General features: G+C 40.3%; 1 protein-coding gene across 2 annotated transcripts; it reads left to right on the top strand.

Annotated features, from left to right (window-relative positions):
• Positions 1–2,030: 2,030 nt before the first annotated feature.
• Positions 2,031–11,362, top strand: MED7 (mediator complex subunit 7). 2 transcript variants are annotated; one of them, XM_032403611.1, is made up of 2 exons: positions 2,031–2,107; positions 9,206–11,362. In XM_032403611.1, the coding sequence occupies exon 2, from the start codon at positions 9,223–9,225 to the stop codon at positions 9,922–9,924; it is 702 nt and encodes a 233-aa protein (XP_032259502.1). In that variant the 5' UTR covers positions 2,031–2,107; positions 9,206–9,222; the 3' UTR covers positions 9,925–11,362. The 2 variants fall into 2 exon arrangements, with proteins under 2 accessions (XP_032259502.1, XP_032259503.1); XM_032403612.1 differs by lacking the exon at positions 2,031–2,107 and adding an exon at positions 2,138–2,212.
• Positions 11,363–21,548: the final 10,186 nt, after the last annotated feature.

Genomic DNA, 21,548 nt, shown 5'->3' with positions numbered 1-21,548 from the left:
AAAAGAAAACCATCCAGGTCCAAGGTGGAGTCACTTGCCCCCAGGATAGCAAACTAAGACTTAATTGCAGTTTCAACCTTTCCAGGAGCGGAATTTTGTTATTATTATTTTTTTAATTTTTAATTTTTTAAAAGATTGTTTTGAGTTTTTGATCTGAATTTTTAAAAAAGATTTTTATTTATTTATTTGAGAGACAGAGAGAGAGCGAGAGAGCACAAGAAGAGGGGAGTGGGAGAGGAGAGGGAGAGTCAGGCTCCCGGCTGAAGAGGGAGCCCGATGTTGGGCTCCATCCCAGGACCCTGAGATCATGACCTGAGCCAAAGTCAGACGCTTAACTGACTGAGCCACCCAGGTGCCGCAAGGAGTGGAATTTTATTTATTTATTTATTATTTAATTAACTTATTTATTATGTTCAGTTAGCTAACATATAGTACATCATTAGTTTTTGACGTAGTGTTCAACGATTCATTAGTTGCTTATAACACCCAGTGTTCATCACAACACATGCCCTCCTTAATGCCCATCACCCAGTTACCCAATCCCCGCAAGCTCCTCCCTTCCGTAATCCTCAGTTTCCCTGAGTCCAGAGTCTCTCCTGGTTTGATTTTAAACCAATCAATCTGGAATTTTCTGGTCAGCACCAAATGAGGTAATCTATGGCATGCGACATTGCCCCTCACTCCTAAAGGAAGAAGAGGTAATCTTCACAATAAGGCCTCTGCTCTTCCCCTTAAGGCAATGTGACCTTGTGTGAAACAAAACTTTCTTTTGCTAATAACTTCTTTGCTGCACCCTCCTTTCTATAAAAAACCTTCCATTTTATACAAATCCTTAGAGTTCCCGTTTACTTACTGGGTGGAATTCTGCCCAATTCATGAATAGATTAAGATAGCCAATTAGATCTTTTAAAATTTACTGGGTTAAATTTTTATTACTTAACAGAACCTTTAGATTAAAAGGTAATTGAAAGACACATCAGCCAGTCACAAAGGCTTATTGGCTCCTGAAACAATTGGTGTCCAAATAATGACTTGATTTTGATGATTTTTTTTTTCTTAGGGATAGAGAGGTGGGGAGGGAGGGGCAGAGGGAGAGAGACAATTTCAAGCAGACTCCAGGCTGAGCACAGAGCCTGACACAGGGCTGGATCTCATGACCCTGAGTCAAAATCAAGAGTAAGATGCTTTAACTGACTGAGCCACCCAGGCGCCCCTGATTTTGAGGATTTTAAGTAATTACTAATTTATTTTTAAATGAAGTAATGGTTCTGTGTTTATAGGGGAAAATGAGTCCTATTTTAGAGATGCATGTTGAAATAATGTCTGGCTTTAATGGGTAGCTACTCATTGAAGGTGGATGAGTACACTTATGTCTACTTTTGTATATACTTGAACCCCATAATTTTGTAAAAAATGAAATTCAAATAATCTTAAAGAGGTAAAGTTGAAAACTTTTTATCAGAATAACAACCTTATTTTTTATGTCCAATATGCTCTTGTAAGATCCCCACGAATTTATAATTTGTGACTTATGAAAATTACCTCCGAAAGAAATCTTTGATACATTTTTTAATTTGTTAATCTGTTACCTGGAAATATAATTACACATGCTTCAGTTTCTAAATGAGAATAAATATGAACGTATAGTGAAGAAATGGAAACTGAGAATGTTATTGATTCCCAATCATGTTCACAAATATTTCCAGATTAAAAATAAATTTAATGTTATTTTTGACAGTGGGATTAGATATAATTTAAAAAAATTAAAAACATCTGCTTATCTGTATTTTCTAACTTCATGTAAGGCATACGGATGCGTTGTTTAAAAAGGAGTGAAGCTACCAGTTGCTACTTTTACTGATAGAAAGTACTAACACATACGCCCCCACCTCCAACCCCGCAGGCGACTAAACCTCCAAAGTGCGGGCAGATATGCGCAGGCGCATTAGCAAGCTATTGGTTGGAGGCGGAACTAGAGCCTCAGCTAAAAGACAGCTCTTTCAGCCAATCAAAGGACACCGTCAGGGGCTTCTTCCTGTAGGAGGCGGCCGGAAGTCGGATTTCGGTTGCGGAGGCGAAGGCGGCTACGGTGTAAACCTGAGCTGAGGTGAGTGGGCGGCGACGGCTTGGGGCTTCGTTCCGTGTGCATTTCTCCTTCCGGACCTCGCGGCTTTCTCAAGGCGGGCTGGGAATGGGGAAGGCTTGGCGCGGGGTATACTCTCTCACCTTCCTCTCCCGCGTCCGTCGGAGGTTGCCGCCTCTCTGCTGCTCGTGGGGAGCCGGGTGGAAGGTGCCCTCGGTGGGCTTTCTCTGTGTGGGGAGGCCGAGCCGGACCTCAGGTTGGGAGACCTGAGTTCTAGTCCTGCGCGCCGCTGGTTTGCTAAGCTGTGTGGACTTGACGAGTACTTTAGCCTCCGGCTATTGTCAGCTGAGAGTGACCATCCCTGCCCTCCCTCCTCGGGGAGAGATGCTGAAACCCGCTGAGTTAGCCGGGGGGGGGGGGGGGGGGGGGGGGGGGGGGGGGGGGGGGGGGGGGGGGAGAGGGGGCCTGTGTGGAGGAGGCCGGCTGATTCCAAGCCTAATGGTCACATTCATCTGGAGAGTTTTTTAAAAGCTGCTTTCCAGCGGCCCCATTCACCGTAGACGAAACGAATCACATGTCTGGGGGCGGGACCCTAGAATACCTTCCTTTTTTGGTTAAGCCCCTAGCTTGGAACATAAACACTGTAGAAGGTGAATCTTGAGTCAGATAACCGACTGTAACGCTTGGCGGTGGTTTTACTGAAGATACTGCCTTTGAAAAGTTCATTCTAGAGAAGTGATAGAGAAATAAACGTAACTTCTGTAATATGTCAAGTTCCTTTTATACAGTTAAGATTCATGGTTTACTGACTCAAGAGAGCTTGTACTGTGTAACGAAAAGGACCCAGAATAAGAATTCTTGCTGTGCTTTTTACTAGCCTTTTGATCTGGTGCAAACACTTCTCTGAAATGAAATCGACAGTGGTACTTAAGAATTTGTAGGAAGACGGAGAGGATTTAAAACGCACCTGTCACGGAGTTGGCCTTTGGAAAATGGCAGCTTGAAAAGAGGAATGCACGTGGTGTTGGGAAACACAAAACAGGACGCCCAACTAAAAATGCTTGAGTGAGGTGAAACTTGGGCTAAAAGTGCTTTTGAAGTGCCAGATCAATGCTAATTCTCGGATTTTGATAGTAGTATGGTTATAAGGGAACATTCTTATTTGGGGGAGAACAGTAAGGCAAGTGAGGGAAAATGTTAACATTTGGAGATTCTGGGTGAATATGGAATGTTCTTTGTACTTTTAATTCAGCTTTCTATAAATCAGAATTTACGTTAAAAAATTGTCACTATTTGCAGCTATCCTGTGTTGTAAATTAGTGAAACAGGACAGTGGGTATAACCACCACCCTCATGAAGTTTTACCCCTTTTTCCTTAAGGGCTGCATAATATTATATAGAAATATTTTATCCACTCATATTGATGAAGTCATGTATTATTTCTGACTTTTCGTACTCTTCAAACATTGCTGCATTAAACACCCTTAATACACATTTTTATGTACTTTTGTGATGTGGAACAAGTGATTTTATACCTTGGGGTTGGGAGCAGTAAAGATAGTTCCAAAAGGACTTTCATATGTAAAGACTCGCAGGATCCTGGAGGAGTGTTATAATCTGCCTATCTCAAGTATTTGTCAATGGGCTGCAGTTTTATAAGGAGATTTAATTTTATCTACATTCCTTCTGCCTTTGTTTCCCACCTTACTTTCTCTAATTTTCTTCATTCAGAAGGTCATCCCAGTTTTAGAATAAGGCTTATAGCTGTTCTGGCTCTGTAGGGAAACTGGTTGGGGTGGAAAGGACCCACTCACCTCAGTTCTCACAGAAGCCATCATAACCACCCCACAACATTCTTGGGTGGTGGGCCAGTACTACCCAAGAGAATATGGGAGAATTCTCACACAAAACTGACAGGAAACAAATATATATTTGGAATTTAATTTGGCAGTATCAAAATTTTAAATGCTGATATTCTTTGAACCAACAATTCTACTTCTAGAATTTTATCTTGTAAAAATATTGGTACAGGCGATGTGGGAAACAAGAATTACTAAATTTCCTTACTACCTACAGCCCATTGACAAGTCCTTAAAACAGGCAGAGTGACATTCCTCTAGGGATTCAGCTGCCTTGATGTTAATATTTTGCTAAGGGCAACAGATAATCTTAGCCCAACCCCCAGGATCCTGTGAGTCTACTTTAACATATAAAAATTCTGTTGGAAACTTCGTCTCTACCCCCAGATACATGTTAGCAATCATCCCTGAAGTATATGACCCACTACTGATAGACATCTGAAGGGTCTCATGACTTAGTTTTTACTAACCAGTAATAAATGACCTTTCCTAACAATAGCTAGCCCCCTCAGGATCCTGGAAACCTTGTTTTTCCTGGGAGGCTTACACTATCCCTAACTCCCTCCCAACTTTATTTAATGGGCCACTCCTCAGGACCCCAGTGCAGTTCTTTCTGCCCATGGGTCCTGTCTCCGTGCTTTAATAAAACCACCTTTTTGCACCAAAGGCGTCTCAAGAATTCTTTCTTGGCTGTCGGCTCCAGACGCCATCAAACTTCACCAAAAACATTCCAAAAGAACTACATCAAAAGGATAGTGTGACCTCTGCTGGAATCCAGCGCCTGTCACGTCACCAAAAACATTCCAAAAGAACTACATCAAAAGGATAGTGTGACCTCTGCTGGAATCCAGCGCCTGTCACGTGGAAGGTGTTCTATATTATATAAATACATAATATATAATATTATATTCCATAGTGATGGAATATTTGAAATCTTGATAGTCTGTTAGATGAAAAGCATCCTTTTTAGAAATTTGCTTTTAGAAATGTATTAGTCTGAATATTTTCCTGCCTTTATTCAGCATATGCTTTTCCTCTTTTGTCTCTTTTTCTAGGTTTTAAAAAATGAGGTTAAAAAAAAAACCTCATCCTGGGGGCCGTCCTGGGGGCCTTTATTGAGGATCTTCTAGGTGTTGAGATGGTCGAAGTGGAGTTGTGTACAAGATAGGCAGTTCCTGAAGTCCTGGTGCTTTCCTTCTGGTGGGGGTGGAGTCAAAAAATGTTTTTAAAAAACTCAAAGTAAAATTTCTAGTGTTTGCTCTTGGTTAGCTTGCAAGCATTTTTCTTCTAGAAGAATGGGATTGTCTTTTAATTTTGCTTATGATGCATTTTCCTATTTTTAGATTTATTTTTGGTAGTTAGATCTGTTGGTCTTTTGTAGTAGCCTTAGAACTTCGTAGTTACTTTTTGTCTGTTTTCCTTGATATTTTAAGCAACACTAGGATGGAGGGAGTGTTTTGTTTATCCTTGAAAGATAGTATAGTGTAGTGTTTGAGATCTTTAGACTCTGGATCCTTTACTGATGAGGTTTTGGGATACAGGTGAGGTTCAGTGGAGTGGAGTCCGGAGCCGACGATGTTTTATTAAAGCACGGGGACAGGACCCGTGGACAGAAAAGAGCTGCTCCACCGGGGTTGTGAGGGGTGGCAAGGGGTGGCTGATTGTGTACTATGGGGTTGGGGGAGGTAAGGAAAAAGGGAGGTTTCCAAAAGAACTTTCATATGCTAAAGACTCACAGGATACCGGAGGCCTTGCCATTGTCAAGTTAAGGTGTTTACCCCTCTAGGAGGGCATTAACATTAATTAAGGTAGTTGGGAACTTCCTGGAGGAACATTACACTGCCCACTTCAAGTATCTGTCAATGGGCTGCAGGTTATAAGGGCATTTAATTGTATCTGCATTTCCTTCTGAAAGCTAGGTTATTGATAATAGGAATGCTTTGTTCTTGTAGATTGCTAAGACATTTATAAACTGAGGGAGACACCTGTCTTGTAGGATTGTGATCTAAGTTAACTGTTTTTCCTTTAGGGCAGCCAGGCGTGTCTGAGGAATGTCACATGTATCCTGGGGGGGGGGGTTGTGGGGTGTCAGCTTCTGCTTTGTCATCAGCTTGCCTTCTGTTCCCTGATCATTTACTACTTAATCTGTGACTTTATGCAAGTGGTTCAACCTTTCTGAGCCACAACTGTCTCATCTCCAAGATGGAAAGAGCACCTTTTCTCACAGCCCTGAGAAAAGTAAACTGTCTGGCACATAGTATGTACTCAGATATTATCTGTTGTCAAAATCATCATCCCTGGATACTCATTGTCCTATATTAGACAAACAATAAAGAATCAAAAGAGTGAATACACTAAGGATGTTTGTACATATTTCCAAATTCCATTGATTTGGAGCCCTCTTGAAATGGATGAAGCTGCTCAACAAATATTTATGAAGCTTATGTGTGCGCAAGGTTGTGGACGTAGAACTATGATAGAGTCCTTCCCGTCATGGAGCCTATAGTCTGGCTAGGGAGAGACATCAAATACTGGTTCAGAGAATAAAAGAAGGAAGGTAGGATCTGGTTTTGATGACTAATCAACTAAGTTATTTCTTTAGAGGTGACATTTTAAGCCACTGCCTGAAGCAGGAAAAAAAGCATATGAAAAGACCCAAAGGCAGAAGAAGTTGGTATAGTTAAAGAATAGTGTAGAAATACTAGGTTAAAGACAGTATTGCTAGGATATAATGAAAGAGAAGGAATGTTGGATGAAAACAGTTACGCTGGCTATTATGTGGAAGAACAGTAGTGAAAGCAAAAAGAGCCCTGGGGAAACCATTATATTCCTGGCAAGAAGAAATGGTGGCTTGGTCAGAATTGATGAACTTGAGATGGTGAAGGTGTGGAATCAACAGGACTTGATAAATATGTGATGATAGGGAGGGGAGGGGGTCTGAATATTTTATGAACCACCCAGGAGTTCAGGCAGTCTGGATTGGAGGCAGAAAGTACAGAGTCATAAACACAGAACAGGGTTTCCCCACTTTGGCACAATATTTTGTTGACATTTGGGGCTGGATAATTCTTTGTTGGGGGCTGTCATATGCATTGTGTTTAGCAGCATCCCTAGCCTCTACCCATTAGATGCTGATGAAGTTTTAGAATATAAGTGAGGTTCAGTGGGGTGGAGTCCGGAGCTGACGACTAAGAAAGAATTCTTGAGACGTCTTCGTTGCAAAATGGTGGTTTATTAAAGCACAGGGACAGGACCCGTGGGCAGAAAGAGCTGCTGCCCCGGGGTTGTGAGGGGTGGCTGATTATATACTATGGGGTTGGGGAAGGTAAGGAAAAGGGAGGCTTCAAAAGGATTTTTGTATGTTAAAGAATATTCACAGGATACGGGAGGCCTTGCCATTGTCAAGTTAAGCTTGTTTACCCTTCTAGTAAGGCATTAACATTAAGATCGTTGGGAACTTCCTGGAAGAATGTCACACATGTCTCACCCAGGATGGGGGGTGGGGGTTGGTTGCAGGGTGTCGGGCTTATGCTTTGTCTTCAGCCAGCCTTCTGTTCTCTCATCAATGCCAGTAGTACCCCATCCCCCAGTTGTGACAAGTAAAAATATCTCCAGACCTTGCCATATGTCTCCTGGTGGTCAAAATTGCCATTGGTTGAGAACCGCTGGTAGAAATGGTGTTTTATAAAAGCCATGGGATTGACTGATATAACCCAGGGAAAATAAAAAGCAGAGGTCTAAAACTATTGGCCCAAAGACCACAAAGATTGTTGTAGACAAGTTCTTTTTGACTCCACAGAATTTGATAATCTCTGGAATTAATTACCGGTATTTACAAATTGAGAGATTTCTGCATAAAATCTGATTTTTGCCCTCTTTTAAGAAATCAAGAAACTGAGGAGCAATGAGTTCTTTCCCACATGAATGCTAACGGCTGGAGGCTTTGAGATTTGGCATTCATATGCTTAATTCATATGAATCCCTGCCCCAGAGTACTTCACTGTTTTAAGTTGCTTGCCTATTCCCTTTGGCACTTGAGTTTTTGATTCCTTAATTTAAGAGTGAGAAGAGGGCCCCAGAGCAACCCTCTTGAGACAGGTCAACATTAAAATTTGGGTAGAGGAGTGGCGCTAGAGGAGATTGAGAGGGAGTGGCCAGTGAGGTAGGAGGAAAACCTAAATGGAAGCTCACAGAAGCTGAGGGAGAAGGGACGTGTGTTGAAAAAAGAAAATACTGCTGAAAGATTGAGTAAAATCACCTTAGAAAAATATCTATTGGATTTGCTCGTGTGCTGATTGTTGATAACCTTGTTGAGCAGTTTTTGTGGAGTTAAGAGGTTGAGGCCAGATTGGTTAATGACAAAAATGAATATGCAGAAGCAGTGAATTATGAATTGGTAAAATTATAGTAGATCATGATGCCTTTGACCACTGCCTCATTGGTTCTCAGCAGCATCCTGTTCACTGCTGTGGCTTGGTAGTACCTCAGGGCTGCTCCACAGTTGCCCTTAGTACCTCACAAATTCCCAGAGTAAAACTGTCTCCAGTGTATTTGTCATCTTTGCTGTTGGATGGTGGTGTTATACCTTGAAAATATGATAAGATCAGTGTAAATGAGCAGTCAGGGTCTTCTCATTTTATCATATACCTAAGCTTAAAATGGAACCTCTATTTAGAGCATATATAGAGGATACATTTGGGTTTGGAATTCTGCAGTTGATATAAAAAAGTTAACGTGTCTATAAAAAATGTAGTGTACATTGCAGGGAAAAAGGTATGGAATTGGATCATCATTTCATCAAAGAAGCTCAGGTGATGATACCAGCTGTATGAAATATAGCAATGTTGATGTTATAAGTAAGTGTTTGCTTTTGGAAATCAACCTATAATATAAAACAAAAGTGATTGTGATATGAGATGGGGAGATAGCATGTGTGATTTGGCTATAGAGGGGGTAGAGAAATGACATAACTGGTGAGGGGTGTGGGATCCAGATTTTATCTATAGATGAAAATACACTACATACATTTTTTTGTGCCAATGAAAGTCTTAGGCAGAGAAGGAGAAATAGTTGTATGATTGAAGATATAATGCTAATTAGTAAAGATGGCAGCCTTTCCATGTTGTTTTAGAAACTAAGGAGATCATTTTGTCATGGGCCCCAAACTGCCAAGGAAAAAAAAAAGGAAAATACTGTCTGTAGTCACCCAGTGTGACAGGTTTGTTTTGTAGCTCTACTCTAAATCTTTGGTTTCTTTCCATAGGTTCTTGATCTTCCGCAATGGGTGAGCCACAACAAGTGAGTGCTCTTCCACCACCTCCAATGCAGTACATCAAGGAATATACAGATGAAAATATTCAGGAAGGCCTAGCTCCCAAGCCTCCACCTCCAATAAAAGACAGTTACATGATGTTTGGCAATCAGTTCCAATGTGATGATCTTATCATCCGCCCTTTAGAAAGTCAGGGCATCGAACGGCTTCATCCTATGCAGTTTGATCACAAGAAGGAACTGAGAAAACTCAATATGTCTATTCTTATTAATTTCTTAGACCTCTTAGATATCTTGATAAGGAGTCCTGGGAGTATAAAACGAGAAGAGAAACTAGAAGATCTTAAGCTGCTTTTTGTACATGTGCATCATCTCATAAATGAATACCGACCCCACCAAGCAAGAGAGACATTGAGAGTCATGATGGAGGTGCAGAAACGTCAACGCCTTGAAACAGCTGAGCGGTTTCAGAAGCATCTGGAACGAGTCATTGAGATGATTCAGAATTGCTTGGCTTCTTTGCCTGATGATTTGCCTCATTCAGAAGCAGGAATGAGAGTAAAAACTGAACCAATGGATGCTGATGATAGCAACAATTGTACTGGACAGAATGAACAACAAAGAGAAAATTCAGGTCACAGGAGAGACCAGATTATAGAGAAAGATGCTGCCTTGTGTGTCCTAATTGATGAAATGAATGAAAGACCATGAAGGATGTTTCTTCTTTTTGCTTTTCTCTTTTCCTTTTCAGTAAATGGTATATACTCATTAATTTGCTCTTGGAGAGTCTTAAAAGAGCTAAACTAGAAGTCATGTGAATGGCTTGACTCCAACTTTATCAATTATGAGATGTCACAGGCATTGCACTGTATGGCAAACATAGGGAAATGAGTATATATGTATACATTAAGAGTAATCACCTTAAAAAGGAAGTGCTGCGATTGTGTGGAACATTCCTGGATTTGGAGTTGCAGAAAACATCGAAGATATCCTCAGTAATAGCAAGCTTTCATCTTTGAAAAGTAGATTTGTCATTTGCTTTAAGAATGGTAGACAAATAAAGGATATCAAGTTATATAAATGTGAAATTATAAAATCTTTAGATTTATTTTACTTAAAAATTTACTTGATCTCTAAAAATGTAGTATAACATGTTAAAAGAGAGGAACCCCATAGAGTTATAAAACAGCAATTTTATTTTTCCTCTTGACTGCTTCTGTAAACACACTATCTCAGCTTCTTGTTCCTACCCTGGATAGGTCTATTTACTTTTTTCCAGTCACTCAGATAATAAATCCTTTGATCCCTTTTTGTACATTCATTTTAGTAAAATGTCTATGTAATTAGCTATACATTTCCTTTAAAGCTATACTCAGACTTGCTAAGGCTGGAATCCTGCAATGGGAAGGGGATTGGTAACAGAGACCGTTGGATTGTGTACTGGAGATGCTTGTTCCCCTGAGATACGGCTGCCGTGCCAGGGTCTACATTTTTTCACTCCTCTTGGGTCTACATTCAGCCATGGAACTAAGTTCTTAGCGGTGGAATATGGGTGCAAAAATTCAGGCCTCTTCCATAACAATTTCTTGACGTTTTCCTCCATTTTCTTAGCTCCTGGTTGGAATGCCACACCTGAGATAACTTTGGAAGCCACTTGAAGATGATAAAGGTTCAGTCAGTTGGGTCTTTAAATGACTGAGGACTAGACCCTCCGTTTATTAACCACCCACCCACCCTAGCTGATTGGACTATGTGGGTAAGAAGTCAGCTTGTTTTTGAGCACTGACATTTTATTTCTGCACTTTCTTTCCTGCCCTCCATCCTCTCTTCCACCAGGGTCTTAGTGGAGAGTGTACTTTGTATTTGAAGTTCTTTGCTGGTCTTTCTCTTCATGTAGGCCAGTGGTTCTCAGAGTGTTGTCTGGCAGCATTAGCATCACTTGGGGACTTGTTAGAAATGCAGATTCTCAGACCTCACCCTAGACCTACTAAGTCAAACTCTGTGGTAGGGCCCAACAAGCTGTGGTTTAAAAAAAGCCCTCAGGTTCTGATGCACACTCAAGATTAAGAATTACTGATAAGGTGCGCCTGGGTGGCTCAGTCGGTTAAGCAGCTGCCTTCAGCTCAGGTCATGATCCCAGGGTCCTGGGACCAAGCCCCGCATCGGGCTCCCTGCTCAGGCAGCCTGCTGCTCCCTCTCCACTGCTTGTGCTCTCTTTCTCAAATAAGTAAAATCTTAAAAAAAAAAAAATCACTGAGAAGGGGGCCATGGTTGCTCAGTTGGTTAAGCATTTGCCTTGGGCTCAGCTCATGGTCTCAGGGTCCTGGGATCGAGCCCCGCATCAGGTTCCCTGCTCACTGGGGAGTCTGCTTCTCCCTCTCCCTCTGCTGTTCTCCCTGCTTGTGCTTTCTCACTCCTGTTCTCTCTCTCAAGTAAAAAAAAAAAAAGAATCACTGATAAAGGTAGTACCTTTTCCAGAGGTCTACTTTTAATTCTTCCCCCAGTTCTTGGTTCCAAGTATACCACCCTTCAGGGATTTGCTGTATTGAGGTTTATAGTTCTAGAGCTGGCGAAGTCCAGTTTAATGTGGCCAGAGGCCTATTTTGTATATGAAACATTCATGCATCCTTTTCTTGGGAGTGTAGACTGTTGCCAAGTAGATACCTCTCTACTAGACAGGCAGCTAGTTGGGCAATTTTTTTTTCTATATGTGTTTGATAAAGATTTTTGGGCACTGGGAACATAGTCCAGGCTCTCAAGTTTAAATTGAAGGGGGAGAGGAGCACCTCGTCTGTGGGGGAGCAGCTGGATGTTGCATAACACTTGAGCAACTCTTCAAAGAAGTCTCTCCTTTGGCCTCAACCATTTTATAACTTTGAGGATGTTGGGCTAGGAGGTACTAAACCAATTTTTGGCTGCTTCACAATTCTGGAAAAAACTAAGTCATGTAAGAGTCACATCATTTGTGTAAGTGTGTGTGTGTGTGTGTGTGTGTATGTAGGTAGGGAGGATTAGGGGTTAAAATTCCATGAGGAATCTAATTTGACTTTGGAAGGATCTGATCTTGGAGGCCTGGGTGGCACCTGACTAAAACTAGAGTGCTAATGTGAACTGCAATTACAATGAGAGTGGGAACACTAGTGGTCTGATAGTTGTTACAAGTTTAAAAGTTACAGTCTTTCAATCTTGTGAGGGTCAAAATACATCTCTGCCTACCTAGTTATAGTGAATATTCCTGATAGACGGATTCCTCAAAGTGAAATCTCTGGAATAGACTGGCACCTCTTGAAATTACTGATTCCCAGACTGCAGAGATTCTGATTTCATTGTTCTGGGGTGGGGCTTTGGCACTGGTTTTAAGAAATCTCTAGATGGCTTGACTGTGCAGTGGGTTAAAGGAATATTGTATTAGTACACTCTGCTCCACCTATTTGAAGCAAAAAGACAAATTTTTGAAAAGATAACTCTGCTGTTGCATGATTGAAGGATAAATTGAACAAACTATGAAGAGGACTAGGAGGATTTCCAGGGCAACTGGGACTCAGACTTCATTCAGATCCTTTCATTGCTTCTCCTGTCTGTTTTCTTTCTGTTAGCTCCATTCTCTTTACAAACCAGCCTTTTTGTGAATGGATGGAAAACACACCTGCTAGCAGTTCCCAAGTGTTAAGTCTTCAGGCACCACTGTTAGAAAAAAGGAAGACTGACTAACCAGCCCTGAGGGGGAATTAGGGGTGGTATTTCTGATTCTAGCTGGGCCAGTCAGTTGGGGCCTGAATCCTGTAAGAATTTGGCAGTCCCCAAAATGTCCATGTATGGGAGAAGGTAGTCCACCTCTCAGGAAGTAGGTGCTGAGTTGGTCATATTGTAGATATCCACTATAAATTGAGCACATGTAAATTTTTGATAAAAATAAGCAGGTTGTGCTTATTTATATTCCCAAACTCCCCACCATCACTGTTCATTTATTAATTGTATCCATTTAGTGAAAATTGTGGTCCTCTGCCTGACACCGGTCTAGTTACCACGGAAATGGAGAATGGGGAGGAAAGTGAAAGAAAGATAAACAAGAACACAAATGAATTAGTTTTTGAAGTTCTAAGTTTGTGTTTTAACTATCCAGCCATTGCAACACTCAGAAGAATCGTGCTTCTAATTTTATTCCTATTGCCTGCTCTAAATTCCTTGTCCACATTATCTTTTCAAGTTAATGTTTACATGTTCACATTTGTTAAGGGCTTTTGAAGGGAGCTTCATCTGTGCCGTGCTGTATTTCAAAGAAAAGGCCTGTGCTAGGTTCTGAGGTCACTGAAAACAGCAAGTACAAGTGTCTCATGAGGAAATAAAAAGCATGATTTGGGTGAGAAAGGCTATTAATGGATGCAACGGAGGTAAGAGGTTGGAGCTAGAGAAGCAGATGGAGGGCAGAGTACAGGCCTTAGACGGTCAAGGGAGGAAGTTTGCTTTATCCTAAATTAGATGGGAAATCAATGGCAAATATATAGAGAGCTTTGCTAGCTCTGTTGTTATCACTTAACATAACATAAATTCGTTTTATCCTCACAGCATCCTAATGAAATCAGTATGACTTTTTACATCTATATTACAGATGAGGAAGCAGAGGTTCAGAGAGGTTATGTAATTTACCCAAGGTCACCAAGCTAGTGAGAGGCAGAGCCGGGATTGAAATCTAGTTTCAAAACCTAAGCACTCAACCTCCATGCTTGAGCACCTTTCTACTGCATCATATAATTAATAAGTCATAGTGGAGCCTAGAGTGGAATCCCATATGTTGACCCTAAAGTCCATACTCAAGACACTACACGATACTGGTCTAAGGGAGGAACAGATTTGTAGATGGAAATGATGAGCTTCCTTTGAACATGTTAAGGCGTTTATGTCTTAGACTTCTTCAGGTATCTTAAGGAGATACTGTGTTTATAGCGCTAATCTTCCTCAAAAACCGCTCTTCGTAGGTGTTCTTCCACTTTATGAGACTGAGGATCAGTTTTGTGGCTTGCCCAGGTGGTGTATCCAAATTAGAATCTAGGTCAGGAGTTGGCAAACTTTTTCTGTAAAAAGCAGGTTAGTAAATATTTTAGGGATTGAGGACAATAAGGTCTCTGTCTCAACTACTGAACTATACTATGGTAAAAATCAGCCAAAGACAGTATCTAAGCAAATGAGTGTGGCTATGTTCCAATACAACCTTATAGACACTGAAACTTGATTTAAATAATTTTCATGTTATGAAATACTCTTGATTTTTCCCAACCACTTAAATAACCCTTAGCTTGTGGACTGTACAAAAACAGGCAGCTGACCATTTGGCCCACGGGTTGTGATCTAGGTGGTTGCATTCAAAACCCTGGAGTGTGCTCACAAAACCAGTAATAGCCACAGAAATAAAAATTACAGGATTGTTGTAAGGCCTAAATGAGATTGTGGCTACAAAGCACTTCGCACAATTTGTGGTATTTAGTAAGCTATCAAAGGTCAGTTAGTATCTTTCCTGATAAATCCTTTGTCTTCATTTGGCATTTAGACTCAAGAGATTTAAGAACTGTTTTCAAATTGCAATGTGATTAGTCTAACAGTAAGTGGCACTCTTGTCTCAAGTTTAGAAGCTGCCGCCAGGGAGTAGGCTGGAGAAATTCAGGTGCTGCTTATGACTGAGCTTGTTTTCATTCAACCAGTGAGACTTGTTGCCTGTGCCTCTGGCCTACAAAATCTTTTCTCATGGAGAGAGCAGGGTGTGAATTTTTCAAAATACTTAGTATTATGTTGTGAATACAAGTCTTTCGATCAGAGCCTTTCTCTCCTGGACAAGACCTGGGGAAGGCCTCAGCACTATTGGTTAGTACTGAGTGAATAATGACAGATGCTTCTCCCATTTGCTTAACACATGACCAAGGTCTATGAAGCTGCTGGTTCCCTGCCCCCCACTCTGATTTGGAGTAAGGGATGATATTCAAAGGATGGGAGTCAGATGGGGAGGTATGGCTGGGTTGACCAGGAATGCATTGTATCAACTACAAGGAAAGATGTCATTTGGGTCTTTACTGATTTTGTCATTCATTCATTCAACAAACATGAAGATCTGCTTCGAATACCAACCGTTAAGAGCCACAAAATGAAAACACTGACATGGAAAGATATTCTAGATATGATCAAAGCAAGTTTGTAGTCTGTGTGTAGTCTGAGTTCCTATTTGTGTCTGTCTATGTATATTCAAATTGGAAAAATAAAAATGATTTTGTGGATGAAGACATTGAGACTCAAGAATGTGACTTGCTATACATCAAGGACACGTCAGCTAGCAAATGGCAGAATTAAAACTCAGGTTTAAAAGAAAAGAGAAGACATGGTAGAATTGGGGCTCCACTATTTATTGGCTGTGTAGCCAATTGAAACTCAATTTCCTTAACTATGGTAATTCTTATACCCATCTCATTGGGTAGGTACTGTTAATGTTGAGAATGAAAGAGAAGACCCATCCTAATTCTTTTTTGAAACTCATTTGTCCCCAAGCAACATACACAGTTAGGTCTCAGGCTTGCTAATCATCTGTGCAGAAGTATCTGATCTGGAAGGGCTAAGGGGTTACCTGGGAGGCTTACGTGGTGCAGGAGCCTGGGCTACTTACACGAGAGAGTGATTAAAAAAAAAAAAAAGGAAGGCACAAATAATAGCAGAAATGAAAACGGGACATTTCTATAGATTTTATAGACCGTATGAAATAATACGAAAATATTATGGAAAACTTTATACCATAAATGTGGAAAATTAGACTAAATGGACAAATTCTTATAAAATTATCAATATTGGTTTAAGAATAGAAACTTGAATAGCTTTCTAATGATTTTTTTTTAAAACATACCAGTAGTCAAAATCTTCTCACAAAGAAAACTTCAAGTTCAAATAGCTTTTCTGGCAAGTTCTACCAAACCTTGCCAGAAAAAAGAAAAACAAAAACAAGTTTATTTTATATAGACTCCTTCAGAGAATAGATAAAGAGGGAACATTCTCTTTTTATGAGGCTAGCATAAATAAAATACTAGCACATTCAACCCAGGAATATGTAAAAATAAAAGGTAATGTTTTACGGCCAATCTGTTTATTTTAGGAATGCAGAATAGAAAATTAGTGTAGTTTGTCACAATAGTAGATTAAAAGAAAAATCACTTGATCATCTCAACAGATGCACAAAAGGCATTTATAAAATTTAGTATCCACTCATGAAAAAAAGAAAAAATCTCTTAGATATTTAGGAACAGAAGAGAACTTTCTTAATGTAATAAACAGTAGCTCCATAAAACCTACAGCATAAGCATAATACATACCCCAGGTGGAAGCTGAAACCTTTTCTGTAAGAGCTGGAATGAAACAGGATGCCTGCTATCAAAACTTCTGTAAAATAGGAACTAGATTTTCTCTCCAGGATGGTAAGGGGGAAAAAAAAATGTAGGATTGAAAAGGAAGAAACTAAAATGTCATTACTTGCAGGAAATATGACTGTCTACATAGAAAACTCAATATAATCTACAGATAATTTATTAATAAGAGAGTTTACTGGTTGGAGGGGAAAAAATCACCATTCAAAAATAAAGTGCATTTCAGAATACCAAAAACAAATGATATAAAAAGTTAAAAATAAGATACACGTAAAGTAGCATCAATAATATGAAGAACCCAGGAAAAAGTCAAGGTATAAGCTGCAGATCTCTATGGGGAAAATCTAAACATTTTATTAAGGGATATTAAAGAAAATCTGGATATAAGAGATTAAAACATGTTTATGGATTGGAACACTCAGTATTGTAAAGAGATCAAATTTACTCCACAAAGTGGGAGAAAAATAGTGTATTTACAGCAGATTAAATCAGCAGAGGACTAGTATCCAAAATATGTAAATTACTTATAATTTATATGAATAATTATCGATTTATGATAAGAAAAAATTGAGAATCCCAACAGAAAAATGGGCAAAATAAGCATTTGTCCCCTTAGCACTCCCCAAATCCAAATGGTTCATAAACAAAAGAAAAAGTGCTTGTTAACCTTGGTAGTAAAGAGGAAAATGCAATTTAAAGACACAGTGAGATGCTATCATATCCTTTACCAGTTTGGGGGAAAAAAAAATCTGGTAATACTAAGTGTTGATGAGGATGTGGAATAGGAGAAATTCTTATACACTGCTGGTAGATGTCTTGGGAAACAGGCATTATCTCATAAGTTTCAAAATGTATATCCCCTCTGACCCAGTAATTTTCACTCTCAGAAGTATACTCCAGAGAAGATTCTGTATGTGTGCACCAGGATTTGTGTATGAGAATGGTCAGGGTGGCATTGTTCATGATAACTGAAACAGAAGGTGAAGTGTTTATCTAAAATATAATGAACAAATAATTTGAGGCATATCCATTCCTGGAAAAATATTCAGTAATGAAAACGAACAACCTACAGGAATACAGAACAGCATGAATGAACCTCACAAATACACTGTAGAGTGAAATAAACAGAACACAAAAGCTTACAGATGATATGATATTCATATGATGTTCAAAAACAAGAAAGACTCTACATATAATTTTGGAATGCATACACAGGTGGTAAAACCATAAAAAGGACAAATGATTATTGCAAAATTTAGAATAGTGATTATCTGTAGGAAAGGAGGAAGGTTTTGTGATCAGGAAGGGACACATGGGCTTGGAGTGGGTGTCAGCAGAACTTGAAGAGACTGGCAATGTTTTACTTTTTGTTTTGGGTCCTGGTTACCCGGTGGCTTGCTTTATAAATATTCGTACACTATAAATTTATATGTGCAATGTCTTGTACATCTCTTATGTTTCCCACCAGACAAGAGAAGCTATATTGTGGCATCATCATGCACCCATCGTCTTGGAAAAATTCAAAAGTCCGACGGGACTGTAACTGGCAAAGTCGTGGAGCATCCTAAGTGTTATTATTCTCATTGGCAGTGAGAATGTCAGGCGGCATAAGTGCTTTGGAAAACTGCTCAACCACATTCTTGTAAAGTGGATGCCTATGAAAAGAGAAAAATGGGAATGTAGGTCAGGGATGAAGGGGGGAAATAGTAAAAGCAAAGCAAAGAAGATAGAGGGCTCACCGGATTGATGAGGACTATGTGTCTTGAACTGAGGAGGATGATTAGCTTCCCTCTCTGACCCGAGAGTAAAAGACTAATAAGCCAACAAAAGAAAGAAGAGGAGCCCCATTGGAGAACATGCTCAGGAGGGGGGACCACTCACACAGCTCCCCACGCAGGCGTGGTCTCTGTCGGAAGTAGTGGGCCCTGCAGTTTCAAGATGGAACTGCGGGTAGGAGTTCCCGCAGTGACTCATACAGAGCTCAACAGAATTTTCTTGATGGTAGACCCCTTTTCATTTTTCAGTTTCGTCACTGGGAGTCTCGCTGAGTTATTGAGGGTAAATAATTTTACAGCCTTCCCCACTTCCTCTACTCTGAAGAGGACTGGTTATGTGGGCAGGGGCAGCATTAACTTCCTGTAGGAGTTCCTTGCTGGGCAAATACTGCGATTTCTCAGAATGCTGACTTGTCCTTGCCGGGCTACTGTTTTCTATGCTGTGCAAAGAGCACTGGAGAGGGCTCTAACTGGCTCTTGCACTGGTTTGAGAGTGACCTTAAGCTTAATCTTGCTGGCATTCATCTGTAGTTACTAAAAATAAAAACTGTCTATAAACACGAAAGCTCTTTATCATCTCCCCAGTGTTGTGAAGAGAATGTCCTTGTAAGTTAAAAAGCACTTTATTAGTAAAATGCCTTTTTTTTTTTGAAAAGAACCATGCATATTTGGAAGGGCAGGTTTTGTTTTCCCATCTTTCCATCCCATCCCTTTCTGGGAGGGCTTCTGTGGTGGACAATTGCTTCTGCTACCCAGAATCCATTTTTCCTCTTGAAATTTTGAGGGAACCACCTTCTTTCACTTTAGAACACAAGGTTTGGGAGTATGACTCAGGCTCAACCCAATTAGTCCTTTTTGACCCTGTGGACACACATAGTTTAGGAATGAGTCTGTGACCCAGTGTGGGCTTTTGAGGGAACGTGAATCACTGGACCTGTGTGAAAGCAGCCCAAAGATGTTCTTGGTAGGTGGCTGTGTGCTCTGCGGGGGCAGCAGAGGGACACCGTGGAGAATCTGAGGAAGGAGCCCAAACTGGAACCAGCCAGAAACCAGGTCGCCAGTGACCTCATGGGGCCATTGAGTCAAGTCTGCTTTTCAATAATGTCAGTCAATAAATTCACTTTCTAGTTGACGCTAGTTTGAAGTTGGGCTTTCTCTTAACTGCAACCTAAAGTCTCTGATGAGGCAAAGGTTTATTGGCATAAGAACGACATTAAGACCTAGCTATGAGAGGCGGTCCATAGCAAGGGAGAAATTTAGTTGTCTTGTAAATGTATCATCATTCTGAAGACCTTGAAGTCCCCATCAGGTATACCCAGGATCTCTGGCCTGAAGTCGCCCTCTTGGTGCGGGGCTTGCTGGGGAAGGCAATGCCGAATGCAACCTGATGCAAATGAGCTCACTGAGACCGCAAAAATGAACGTAAAATAAAAACAACAGGACTTTCATCTAAGGTGGAGTCTTTGAACTGACAGGTGGTTTAATGGGAAGTATATAGATGTTTTGTACCTTCTCCCAGATCCCCTTGTGTTCATGATGTTCCTAATTGTCCACAGGTGAGATTTTCCGGTGATATACCCACAAGACGTACTGACATGAACCTGTTTGTATATTTAGAGATGAACGTGGAAAAATATCTAAAAAGAGATCCATTATGTTGACAGTAGGTATTTTGTGCTACTGAGATTATGGTATTTATTTAATTATATTCCTATTTTTTTTTCAGAATTTTCTACTGTATGTCTTATATAATAAATAAAAGCTTTCAAGTACTGTACAAACACAAGTTTACAAGCACTTTATTTATTTTAAAAGTTTTTATTTAAATTTCAGTTCGTTAATATACAGTGTAAAATTAGTTTCAAGTGTACAATATAGTGATTCAGCACCTCCATAAGTCACCCGGCGCTCATCATGACAAGTGCCCTCCTTCATCCCCATCACCTATTCCCCCATCTCCCTGCCCACCTCCCCTCTGTAACCATGAGTTTGTTTTCTATAGTTAAGAGTCTGTTTCTTGGTTTGCCTCTCTCTCGCTTTTTCCCCCTATGCTCCTTTGTTTTGTTTCTTAACTTCTATGTGAGTGAAGTCATATGGTATTTGTCTTTCTCTGACTGACTTATTCCGTACAAGCACTTTTAAAGGGAAGTCACATGGCTAGATGCAATCTGGAAGTCAGAAGATCTAGCTCAAAATTGCTTAACTTCTTACCCTTAATATCCAAACTTAGTGCTTCCCTTTGCAAAATTTTGGGACTAACACCACATGGAAACTAAAATGTTGTGGTTTAAATAAGAGAGGGCTTTTGACTCAAATCAAGTATACACAGGATTCCTTATGTGGTCATCCCTCTGATACCCATTCTTCAGCAGCTCCTCCATTGTACAAAGTAGATTCTAATCGGACTGAGTTTTTCCAGATAATCCCATCTCTATCACCCATGTTCTCCCGTCTCCTGACCTGGGTTAAATTCTCTAACTTCCATTTTATGAATTTTGTCTAGTGGCCCTTTAGTTATCTATAATTGTGAATTCTAATTACACATAATCCTAATGTTTTCATTTGGTGCTTGGGGGCTATCTTTAAGGAGTCTGAGATTTTTCTGCTGCCAAAGGAGAAGAGCAAAAACACAAACTTAATCTGTATAGTGGTATTGTACGTAGCACCCCTCTACATGATTGTAGCCAACACTCAGCAAGCACACCTTATGAGAATTCACAATACAACTTTCCAAACGCAATTTATTTTTTTTATTTTTTAAAGATTTTATTTATTTATTTGACAGAGAGAGACACAGCGAGAGCAGGAACACAAGCAGGGGGAGTGGGAGAGGGAGAAGAAGGCTTCCTGCTGAGCAGGGAGCCTGACGTGGGGCTTGATCCCAGGACCCTGGGATCATGACCTGAGCCAAAGGCAGACGCTTAATGACTGAGCCACCCAGGCGCCCCATCTAAACGCAGTTTAGAAATGAATTAATTCCCATACAAAAGACTTCTTTACCAGAAACACCAAGGGCTCCTTTTAAAAAGCAAACTTCCATTGCATGTAAAGAATCATAGGCCTCTGTGGATCTTTTAGGATCAACTTGACAAACTGAGATGTGAAGTGTCCATTTCAAGGGCACGATAACATTGTTGCTTTCACGTAATGTTTTCATCCAGTGGCA

The sequence above is a fragment of the Phoca vitulina genome, unplaced genomic scaffold (assembly GCF_004348235.1).
Source record: "Phoca vitulina isolate PV1807 unplaced genomic scaffold, GSC_HSeal_1.0 scaffold6, whole genome shotgun sequence".
Taxonomy (NCBI): Eukaryota; Metazoa; Chordata; class Mammalia; order Carnivora; family Phocidae; genus Phoca; species Phoca vitulina.
The sequence above is the reverse complement of the archived record's forward strand: the minus strand, read 5'-3'. Positions and strand labels throughout refer to the sequence as shown.